The following is a 12221-nucleotide window of genomic DNA, read 5'->3' as shown; positions in this document are numbered from 1 at the left end:
GCTACAATAAAGCAACCATACTGCTGCTTCTTTGTTATATCTGTAAATAAATATAAATTTCTTTCTCAAATTATCTTTTTATTTTTGATGTCTAGTGTTAATAATACATATAACATCTACAGCAGTGGTTCTCAACCTTCCTAATGCCGCGACCCTTTAATACAGTTCCTCATGCTGTGGTGACCCCCAATTTCATTGTTACAAATTGAACATAATTAAAGCATAGTGATTAATCACAAAAACAATATGTAATTATATATGTTTTCTGGTGGTCTTAGGCGACCCACAGGTTGAGAACCACTGGTCTACAGTATTTTGTATCATATACTAGACAATATTGATGTAGATACAGATGATTTATGTTGTAAATAGATGATGTAAACTTATAGTATTGATAAATACAGTACAGTGCTGTAAATGAACTTTCTCTTATGATTTTCTTAATAACATTTTCTCTAGCTTACTTAATTGTAAGAATACAGAATACATATAACATATAAAATATATGCTAACCAACTGTTTATGTTATGTAGGACTTTTGTTCAACAGCAGGCTATTAGTAGTTACGTGTTCGGGGAGTCAAAATTTATACACGAATATTTAACTGCATAGAGAGCTGGTATCCCTAAGCCCCATGTTGTTCAAGAGTCAACTTTAATTTGTAGTTGTAAAAGTGGTGAAAAGTGGTCAGGTCATAAATATATCCTGAAATAGACTCAATAGGATTTGCTATTAGACTGAATGTAGAGCAAAGGAAAAAGGAATAGAAGATGGTGCCAACCATTATTGTCTTCAGCATCTCAATAAATGGTATACTGAAGATGAGAATAAAATTAGAAACTCTGTTTCTGACATGCTAATTTTCCGATACTTATTCCACTGGAGATGAGTAGGAAGCTAGATATACAAATTTAGTGTACAGGCTAAAGATATAAATAATTGTTATTTAAAGGCACAGGATTGAATGAAATCACCTGAAATGTGAGTATAAAAAGAGAGACGTTTAAGGACTGAGCCCTTATTAACATTAGTAGTAGAAAGAGGAGGAATATACTGCAAAGGACACTGAGGTTGGGGGAATATACAAAAAGGGGTGTTCAAGAGTCAAAAGAGTAAAGAATTTAAAGGAGGCAGTAGTCAATTGTGTAAAAACTAGGATTAAGTAAAATGAAGATTAAGAACTGATTATTGGATTTGACAATCTACACTTCAAAAGAGGTTTCTTTTGGTGGGTTATTTTAATGAGAGGTATTATAGCAGTATGTATGATGAGAATGATCCAGTATATGGGGAAACACAGATAATGCAGAAGAGAGAATTTCAGAAGTCCATGAATAGTCGAAGGGCCCTAAGCTCTAATACAGAAGCAAAGGGGTGAGCTTTGGGAACACAGATGTATAGTTTATTTTAACAGGCCCAAATACAGAGTAAGACTATCAATTGAGAATGAGGGCCAGAAAACAGGTATTTGATGTGCTGCTTTGTCAGTGTGCAAGAGGCAGAGCAGACCTGCAATCAGTCAGGTTGGATCTTATCAATGAAGTGACAGAAGGGCAAGAGAGAGCTGAGATTACAAAAGACAGTGTTTATAGCAGCCGTGGGCAAACTACGACCCACAGGCCGGATCCGGCCCATTTGAAATGAATAAAACTAAAAAAACAAAACAAAAACAGTACCCTTTTATGTAATGATGTTTACTTTGAATTTATATTAGTTCACACAAACACTCCATCCATGCTTTTGTTCCGGCCCTCCGGTCCAGTTTAAGAACCCATTGTGGCCCTCGAGTCACACATTCAGCTAGAAACACCAGCTTGAAGAGGTACTGGTATATTCCATTTGTAATAATTTGCTTACAGCAAACAACTGTCTTATAACGGAACATGTTGAAGAAAATATTGTCTCATAAGTCTTTTTTGTTAACTTTTGAGTCTCAATCACTACAAGTTCAAGGTACTTTGACAGAATCCTAGTGTCCTGAATGGCCTGATGAATGCATTAAATCAAACAGTGTGTTTGTATTCGGGAAATACTCTTAGATTCATACAAATGTTGCTTGGGTTGTGGATTTCATATTTCTCCCACTGGCATTATGACATTTGAAGAACATTTGTTATGAAAGTTTCACACCAATTTTGTTTTGCTCCTTTTTCATTAGCCGCAGTGCCTCCTTTTCCATTTTCTTTCTTTGCTGTTCCGCTGCTCTCTTTTCTCTGTCTATCTTCTGTTGCCTCAGAACTTCTTCTGCTTGCCAGGCTGCATCTTCCTCTTCTTCCCATGCATTGGTATTTTCCTGCCAGGTATCCAAGTCACCTAATTCAGGTGATTGATGAATAAATGGCATATCTTGTATAGCTGCTAATCTACTAGAGAAACCTGTGCTACCATCTGGGACGCCAAAATTTAATGGTTCTCTCTTCTTAATAATGATTTTCTGAGTTTTCCTTATAGTAGGTGTCATGTCCTTAAAATAGTCAGGTTCCAGTTGTTCCAAAGCATTTTGTTGTGTTGCCACATTCCCATTCCCTCCTTCAATCTTTATACTTGTGGGAGCATCTTCATCCCAGGAAGTCCACTCTTCAATATCTGTCTGTTTTGGAACTGATGAATCATCAACTGTAGTTGGCAAAGTTATTTGGTCTCCACTTAATTTCCGTCCTCTGCCAGATCTGCATATTAATCTCTTTAGGAAGGAGAATAATGTCGCTAAGCAGGTACAAACTTTAAATAACCGAAACTGTGTGATAGCCATGATGGGAACCAAAACTTGCCCACCCCTGGTTTATAGTCATGGACCAAGGAATCTGAGCAAGGCAAGAAGGCAAGTGGGAGCACAAAAGAAATGATAAACAATAAAAAGCTGAGCTGGAGGTCTTCATAGGGTATATATAAAAAAATCTTGGTAGTAGGGGAAGTGAGCTGAAAAGAAAGAGCTAGTCAGATAGTTTGAAAGCTTGCAACTGAGATTTTGTAAGTGATATATATAGTCCACCGATTTTCAAACAGTGTGCTGTAAGAATTTTTAAAACATGCAATACCTGACTATTTAGTCAGGGGAACTGACCTCTTTTCCCTTAGATTGTCAATTTTATTTTATTTTATTTTTTTTAAAATATATTTTATTGATTTTTTTACAGAGAGGAAGGGAGAGAGATAGAGAGTTAGAAACATCGATGAGAGAGAAACATCGATCAGCTGCCTCCTGCACATCTCCCACTGGAGATATGCCCGCAACCCAGGTACATGCCCTCGACCGGAATCGAACCCGGGACCCTTCAGTCCGAAGGCCGACGCTCTATCCACTGAGCCAAACCGGTTTCGGCAGATTGTCAATTTTAAAAAATGACAACAGCCAACACAACAATAGCTGTCCAGTGTGAATATATCAAAATTTTACCTTTTTTGTTAGATTGGCAAAAACAGTATTTATTATGGTGTGCCGCAGAAGTTAGTAATTAGTTTATGTGTGCATAAGATGAAAAAGGTTAGAAAATAGCTGATATAGTCAAAGCTAATGGGTTCTTGAATATAACCATTTAAGTAGGTCATTCTAGTGCAGTGGTTGGCAAACTGCGGCTCGCGAGCCACACGCGGCTCTTTGGCCCCTTGAGTGTGGCTCTTCCACAAAATACTGACTTCTGTGCATGGACCATGAAGTTTCAATCGCACTGTACGTGCGTGCCCGCAAGTGGTATTTTGTGGAAGAGCCACACTCAAGGGGTCAAAGAGTCACATGTGGCTCGCGAGCCGCAGTTTGCCGGCCACTGTTCTAATGAAAGAAAAAAAACAAGATCCTGGAAGTTAAAGATATCAAAGAATTAGGAGTGACTGGGAGAAATGCAGATGACTAGAAAAGAAGGGGAAGTAGAAAATACCATCTCATTACATCTGCATTTATTTTTAGAGGAAATAGAATGATCCATAAATATCAATACGATAAGCAAGGAAGACAACCCATTGTTGGTCCCAAAGTGCATGGGGTGTAACAGACAATAGTTTCACTTTTTGTGAAGGTTGTAGTCTCAGACGAATGCCAGGTGTGGTGATTAAGGTTAAAAGGAATGTGCAGTATAAAATTAGTCCTGCCCCAGCCCGTTTGGCTCAGTCGATTGAGTGTCAGCCTGCGGACTGAAGGGTGCCAGGTTCAATTCTGGCCAAGGGCACATGCCCAGGTTGTGGGCTTGATCAATGATTCTCTCTCATCATTGATGTTTCTATCTCTCTCTCCTTCTCTATTCCTCTCTGAAACCAATAAAAGTATATTTAAAAAATAAAATAATAAAATTAGTCCTGATGGTATGCTTGGGGAACTTGGTAAAAGGTAGATAGTCAGTTAAATTTAGTTTCTACTTGTGACTGCTTTAGTAATTTGCAGAAGGGAGTGTTAGGAGGGGAGGCAAGTCAGGGAACTGATGGTCTCAAGGAGAATTTGAGGTGCTCTTTGGGGCCCTCCCTTATATCCTGCAATTGAAAGTGCTGGGTGAAGCTCTTAAAAAAGTGTACAGCTTGCTCTTAATTAACTTGTTCAGTCAACACTATTTACTGAATGCTTGAACTAACTACACTAACCTAGGTGATGCAGTTCCTAATTATCTATATTTGAATTTGTCCACACACTATCCAAGTTAAGCAATCTATAATAATAGAAGCATAATATGCTAATCAGTCCAGATGTCCTTCCTTCCGGAGAAAGCCATGTGGGTGGGGCCAAGGCCCTTGCACGAATTTTGGGCATCAGGCCTCTAGTATAAAAATAAAATAATAATAATGTAATAAAATAATAATAGTAGTTGCCAGGCACTGTTCTAAGTAGGTTAGACATATTAAATAATATAATACAATTAACTCAATGAGGTTGATACTATTATAGTCTTTAGACAATATATCCAATGCACAATTCTAAAATTTAAATCTTTTATAATCCAGAATGCATTTGTTTAGAAGAGTATTCTTTTTATACAAATCAGCCTTTATATTTTCCACATGGGTATCTGGACAGTGTTTTTCTGTATTTTAATTTAGAACAGGGTTTTTTCCTCTAAAAAGATTATTTAACTTATGTGGCTAATATCCACTCGTATTAAAATTTTAGAGAACACACTGACAGCTGTCAGAGGGGAAGATGGTTGTGGGACTGGGTGAAAAAAGATGAGGGGATTAAGCAAACCCCCTCAAGAAACAAAAAAATCAATCCCCTAAAACAAATAAAAAACCACCACCACCACCACCCCTCAGAGACACAGACAACAGTATGGTGATTACCAGAGAGAAAAAGGGGTGTAGGGGGAGGCAGAAGAGGGTATGGGGGGATAAATGGTGATGGAAGGAGACTTGACTTGGAGCTGTGACCACACAATACAATATACAAATGATGTATTATAGAATTGTTCAGCTGAAACCTATATAATTTTATTAACCAATGTTACCCCAATTCAATATAGAGAAAAAAATTTATTGTTCTATTTCAATTATAAGTCATCATGTCTATTCCATTCACTCTTAAGGAAGAGAACTTTGCCATCTGAAGCTTAATCTGATATGTCGACTCTGGGGCGATGGGAGAACCCAATTTGAATATTTATAGTGATCCATGTTAGGGATCTTCAAGTAGTCTAAAATAAAGGGACAGTTGCTAAACACACATTCAAAGTGACCTACACTACTTCACAGCTGTTCAAAGTTTGTAACTACTATTTTCATTAATAAAAATAATATTGCCAAGTGGTTAAAACTTTTTATCTAGGAGCTAATCAGGTAGGAAAGTCTAGAAGTATTGTGCTGGATTTTTTAAAAACCTTGCTGAATATAAAATTTGGTCTAGACTGGAACAGAGCTTGGATATGCTAAGGGCAGATTGCCATCAATTGATCCTAAATGTAAGAATAGAAGAAATTCTGTGGTGTGAAACTCAGGAGGGCTTAACAATGCATAGGCCACTTTTCCTGTATTATAATTATTCCAAATTAAGAACATAAGTAGTGTGAAGCCCCCAAAAGTAAAACTTATACCGCAGTAAAACAAGTCACAAGAAATTCATCTTAATTTAACATAAAAAACACACACCCCAAAACAGACAAATAAAAACCCACAATTTAAATCTTTGGGATAGAAGTAAATGACAAAAATTACAGATAGTTTATAAGCTGTATGGTTACATCATTACGTGGGGACTCAAAACGGTGAAGAGAGAAGGTGCATGGAGGAGTTTTGTGGCTTGAAGAAAATATGAAGAACGCAGGGGAAGAAAAGGGAAATGGAAGAAGAGATGGGCTGCTGTGAAAAACTAAAGGCACTTATGAGGGAAGAGAGTAGATATAAATGTAATTACCCAAGTGGTTTCAGATTAGATGCCATATTTTGAAAGGCCATGAGCTAATAAGGTTCAAGGTGACTGACATGGAAATCAATCAATTCCATAAACACTTATTGAGCACTAATCATATAACAAGCTCTATCCTAAAAGATGGGGATCTTGTCGAAGTTTATAACCACTTGGCTCCCTTATCATTTAAAAAAACATTAATGATTTCCCACTAATTTCCAGATATTACAGAAGGACCGGGCAAATAATCTTAGTTATGAAAATGAATACCTCCAACAGACAAACAATTTAAATGAATCTGTAAAGAAAGCAAATTCTTTTTTTCATCAGAGTAATGACTTTCAAATTAATAAGACTTGATTTAATAACAATTCTCTAAACTGCTAGAAATAGCATACAGCATAGTTATAAGAAATTAGATTCAAAGTTAATCTTGCTATCAAATCTTAAAAAAAATATTTCTGACAACAGTGTAATAGAAGACCTGATCATCATCATCACTGTTGTTATTTATCAATTATATAACAAAACACTATCAATATCTTACTACCATATTCACAGGTATATATAGTATATGCTCACTTAAGAAATTTCATTAATCTACTTTGTTTTTAACTCTACAGAAATCCTTTTAGTGCTAAAAAATAAAATTGCCAGCCATGAGTCAGTAGATGAAACAGAAAAATGTATTCTGGCATCAGACAATGGAAAATATCATTTACTATTAATCTGCAATGAATAACAATGTCAAGCTTTGGTCTTTGTGACCCTTTTTGGTATATGTAATTATAGTCAAAATTAAGGTAGTTAAATTCTTGGTGCAATATTCAATCTAAGAGTTAAATCAATTGTTGCCTCTGAGTAACTTTCATTATAAGTGATCTCAGTACCTACATAAAAACAATTAATGACTTTAATGACTCTCCCTAGTCCAGTAACTCTATTTCTCTCAACCATGTAAGAAAATAAGTAGAATTTCTTAAGAAATCTGACATTTTAAAATCAAAACTATTGAAACATAATTCTAGTTCCAAAATTAAGAAAGAAGCTGTTGACTGCTTCTAATTATTTTAAAAAATAGTTTTAAAGAATTTTTAAATGCCCTAAGGTATGGTCATATATTTTGTTAATTTAAATATTACTGATGTCAAAAAACAGAAACATTCTTACCTTGTTTTAAATTAGATTATCCTTTCATTTTTATGAAAGTTGAATGAATATCTATCAAAAATGTTTTAAAATAAGAATACTGCCCCAATTTTCCTTTAATACCAAGTAATAGGTATTTCACTCAACTACTGATTTTATATTTTTCCTATTTTCAATACTCATTTCCTTAAAAAGAAGTGATTTTAAAAAAAAATTGGCAGATTTTTTGTGTTTGCTCACCTCTCTAAACTGTCAATTAAGTATTTGAAAAAATATTCCTATAATTGTGTAATTTCACAAGTTAATCCCAGATAATATATATTTATAGAGATTGAAAGATTCATTAAATTTCCCGAAAAAACAGTAATTTAATATAACTTTAAGATATAAGGATACACCATTCAATTTATTTTCAAAAAATGAGAAAATAAAAATATTTTAACTTATCTTCTTTTACCTTATTACTACAACAATATTCCAAAGGTTATTTAATGGCTTATAAAAGCTAAACAGGTATTTTCTTTGGTCAGACATACTTTATAGCATTTAACAGTCTTAAGATGAGACAAGCATTGTTAATTTACTTTTTAATTTATATATCAATGGCTTTATATTTTTAGAGAAGTTATTAAACAGAACCCAAGACTGTTTTGTTTGGCATTACATAAGATCAAAAGGGAAAATATTTTTTCTTTCCCTTTTCATACTAAAGACCTGAACAGATGGACTGAAAACATACATTTTTGCGTACCCAAGGTTTCAGTGCATAAGATTATACTTTTTAATAATAAGAAATCTATACTATAGTACATTTTTTTCAAAACAAACATGAACCAAAATATATTGAAAATAATTTCAACAAGTGGTATGTTACCTGCGTGGAGCTGGTGGCTACTGAGATGCAATCAATAAAGCTGTGCCTTCGAGTGAAAAATGCAACTATTTGCTGCCAGCGTGAAGGTTCTGGTTCAGCTTGCAGTTCATCTGATGAGTCCTTTTTTGCCCCGTGTTTTTGCTTTGGGCCTACAGAGCCATGGCTAGAGCTAGCATTGCCTCCTCGACTGGCGCGAGAGTACAGAAGTGTGTTGTTCCCAAAAATGTAATTCATCTCTGCAGCCCTGCAGGTGGTTGCCAAGCAGTCTTACTTCTCTACCAGCTGCTAAATGGTGAATGATCGGTAAAAACTGCAGCTAGAATTACAGCAGCATCACTTGTAGATCAGGGAAAATAAAAACCTGGAGAAATGATGCTCATTTTCTCAGTAATTTCTTTCCACGAAAGAGCTTCTATCTTCTTCCCTCTGTACCTGTTAACTGCATGATGGCTGAGTTTACATTTGCAGACAAAAAAGATGGCATAAGGTGGATTTCTTTCTCATGAGTATTTTTTTTTCACCAGCATCTGCAGGAACCAAAAGCTGTTCTTTTGTTAGATGATAACTAGATGGACTCAAATCCAGGAAGTGAGGTCGATTAGCAGGTAAAGAAGGATGTTCTAAACACTGTACTACCAAGACCCTTTAGAGCTGCCTGATTTAATGCACTGGGTGGAGAAACCCTGGATTACCCAGTTTTAATCACAGCTTGTAGTAAAATACAATGGCATCTTCACCACTCAAATTATAAATACAAACTGAATTTAAAAATACAAGAGGATTCTCTTCCAATAGTTGACTGTTTAAAATAATTTTACTAAGTGAACCTTTGTCATTGACATAGAAATTTCTACATCTGGAAGGAGCTTACATTAATTAGCACTAGTTCTAAGTTTCTTAAAGGTACTCTCTCTATTAAACTATGAGGATTTAATGATAGAGGGAAATTCATTTGTAATGTAACATGATCATTTTATGTAACATTTTGGTTGTTTTTTTAAAAAATATATTTTATTCATTTTTTTTTACAGAGAGGAAGGGAGAAGGATAGAGAGTTAGAAACATCGATGAGAGAGAAACATCGATCAGCTGCCTCCTGCACACTCCCCACTGGGTATGTGCCCGCAACGAAGGTACATGCCCTTGACCGGAATCGAACCTGGGACCCTTGAGTCCACAGGCTGACACTCTATCCACTGAGCCAAACCGGTTAGGGTGTATTTTGTTTTTTAATGCTTTGATAATTGGGTCTGGAGGCAGAAACAGATCAATTAGCAAAATAAATATTTGGCTTCTGAAACTTTCATAATTTTCAAAAAACTGCTATTGCCCAACCTGTGTGGCTCAGCAGTTGAGCGCTGACCCAGGAACCAAGAGGTCACTGGTTTGATTCCTGGTCAGGGCACGTGCCTGGGTTCCAGGCTCAATCCCCAGTAGGGGGCTTGCAGGAGGCAGCCCATTAATGATGTTTATTGTTTCTATTTCTCTATCTTGCTCTTTTCCTCTCTCTCTCAACAAAACAAAAAAACTACCCAATAAAGACAAAAACTTAACAACTCTGTAAAAAACTGTTATTATAGCATCATCTCATATATTATAAACATCAAGATCATCAAGTTATGAATCCGTAAAAATATAAAAGAATTAAAGATAATTTTGTTAATAACCAGTGGAACATATTTTATCTAACATTATATAAATAATACCCTGGTTCACAAAATAATATTATTTGATTGCTAAATAGACATTATCTAACATCTAATACCTAGGTTTATGTTTTTCAACATTATAGTCCACCTCAGGATAACTTAGGGTACTGGTTAAAAAACAGACTGGTTCCCCCTCCCCATCAGAATTTTCAGGAGTAAAGGGGATCTGGGAATTTTCATCTTTAAAAAGCTCCCTGTGACTCTTAAGCACACTCAAGTTTGAGAACCAGATTCCTAAGTTTGTCCTCTTAACACTACGCTACAAATACTAGTAGTATGAAATATAATATATGGTCATTCAAAAACAACATATGAATAAAAATACTACTTAATAATTTACTAATGGTTGACTAATTCAATTTTTAAGTTGATAGAAATACATAGTTAATTCCCAAACTCAGCCATGGATATTTTTTCAGATGTAGATGATAAAATCTTTCTTATTATGTGCTTACCAGCATCAACTAAATGCAGTCTAGTAGAAAGCAGCATTGACAAACTAAAATCTCCAGGTCCGTTGCAAATCCTGACTCAGTAAGAAAAGATGCTAATGTTGTCTTCTGTGATTCCATGCCTAATTCACAGACATATGTCTAACAAGAGTTATGTGGGACTCTTTGGAGTAAGATGCTTTGTGACAAAGATTACAGCAGAAAGTCTGGTGCTGCTTCTCAAGGACTGTGCATGCAGTATTTGATAATTTTGTGGCCCTAGACAGACTAGTCCTACCCATTAGGGGCTAGGGGAATACAGCAAAAAACTAAGGGTTAACGGAGAACTAAGAATTACCTCTGAAGGAAAAACTAAAACCTCCTGAAAAAAAATTCAAGTTTTACTATGGACAGGTATTTATAATAAAAAATTGATCAGTGTTGTTTATACAAATGCAGTATTAATTGGTTTGGTCCCCAAATATGTGCTGATCCATGTCTGATGAAAACCTGAGGAAGGCAGATTCTGTTATTTTAGATTGGTATGATGATGATTTTGAACACAAATTTCCCACTCAAGGTGCAAAAGTACCAATACAGACAGAACAGTACACTGTTCATTACACAGGTTTCTTATCTTAGAGAGCCAAAGAACTTGTGAACAATCTAAAGTTGTCATTCCATCCCATATATCCCAAGTACAGAGAAGAAATATTTTTCAGTGCATAAATTCCCTATTCAACTCCACTGGATCCATATGATTTGATTAAGAGGTGTAAGGCATCCAACTCCTCACTGACCTCTGCTTTAGAGTAGCCCTACTCATGTAGCAGAGTTGAAAGATAAACTCTATTCCATTCAAACAAAATTTAAGTTCATTATAAAACTTGGGAAGTTTAATAAAATAAAATACATAATACACCATATGTAAATCACCAAAAAGAGTTACTATTAACATTTTAATATGATTACATAAAGAATTAAAATTCTTTTTTCTGTACAGTCTAATGCTTGTTTTTACAGAATGATAGATATTATTTATAGCAGAACTCTCAACATAGAGGTGAAAGCTTAAGTAACCTAACAAGCTTAAGTAACCTACATCCAATTAACGATTATGGAACCTAAAAGATTATTATAAAAAATTTTTGACTGTGAGAATTTTTACCTTAGGATATTTAAATAGAAGTAAAGGCAGTTTGAAATTTTCTACAGGATAGGCCTTAAATTATTTGTACACCTTTCCAAACTCAGAAATAAATCCAGAAGTCTCCAAGTATAGTAACAAAGGCAAGGATTAAATAATCTTAGTGGAATATTTTAAAAGGTTGAAGGATGAGAGGAAAAACAATATCAAAACTCTAAAATACAAGATAAATAAATTACAAAGTAACTGTACAAAAATAATGCACTGTAAATGCAGCATAATAGGCATCTTCCTTACACTTCTATCTTTATAATGTGGCCTATTAAATTTCAAAACGTACGACTGTATTAAGATAAGACAAGACTTAACTGAGAAGTTTCATAACAGATTTGTTATTTATCTAGAAAAACTCTGATCACATAGTAGTATGAACAAATCCCTTCTTTATGAGCACCATCTAGTGGTCATTGCATGTAAACTATCCGCTCATCTTAATACACCAAGGTGATCCAAAAAAAGTAAAATAAATTTCAACAATATTTCAATATGTTCCAGAGATGCAAAAACAAAGTTGACTTCAAAAAGTATC

General features: G+C 34.9%; 2 protein-coding genes across 7 annotated transcripts in view; both read right to left on the bottom strand.

Annotated features, from left to right (window-relative positions):
* Nucleotides 1–12221, bottom strand: part of DLG1 (discs large MAGUK scaffold protein 1) — a 285441-nt gene that overhangs the window by 178019 nt on the left and 95201 nt on the right. For 2 of the 6 annotated variants that reach the window (XM_081085334.1, XM_081085335.1), the window contains exon 1: nt 8346–9019. The exons of 2 other annotated variants lie outside the window; for them this stretch is intronic. In XM_081085334.1, coding sequence (XP_080941460.1) covers nt 8346–8579 — 234 coding nt within the window. In that variant the 5' untranslated portion in view covers nt 8580–9019. Of the gene's footprint in view, nt 1–8345; nt 9020–12221 lie in introns of those variants that run through there. 2 more of the 6 variants (XM_081085336.1, XM_081085337.1) reach the window with 1 other exon arrangement.
* LOC308514981 (receptor-binding cancer antigen expressed on SiSo cells-like) lies at nt 1982–2779 on the bottom strand. Its single transcript, XM_081085339.1, has one exon. The coding sequence runs from the start codon at nt 2750–2752 to the stop codon at nt 2114–2116; it is 639 nt and encodes a 212-aa protein (XP_080941465.1). The 5' UTR covers nt 2753–2779; the 3' UTR covers nt 1982–2113.

The sequence above is a fragment of the Myotis nattereri genome (assembly GCF_964212035.1).
Source record: "Myotis nattereri genome assembly, chromosome: 3".
Taxonomy (NCBI): domain Eukaryota; kingdom Metazoa; phylum Chordata; class Mammalia; order Chiroptera; family Vespertilionidae; genus Myotis; species Myotis nattereri.
Note: the sequence above shows the minus strand (reverse complement) of the source record. Positions and strands in the feature narration are given on the sequence as shown.

Bases quoted from the DNA above. Each gene is read 5' to 3' on its own strand.
- LOC308514981 (XM_081085339.1), bottom strand. From the start codon at position 2,752: ATGGCTATCACACAGTTTCGGTTATTTAAAGTTTGTACCTGCTTAGCG.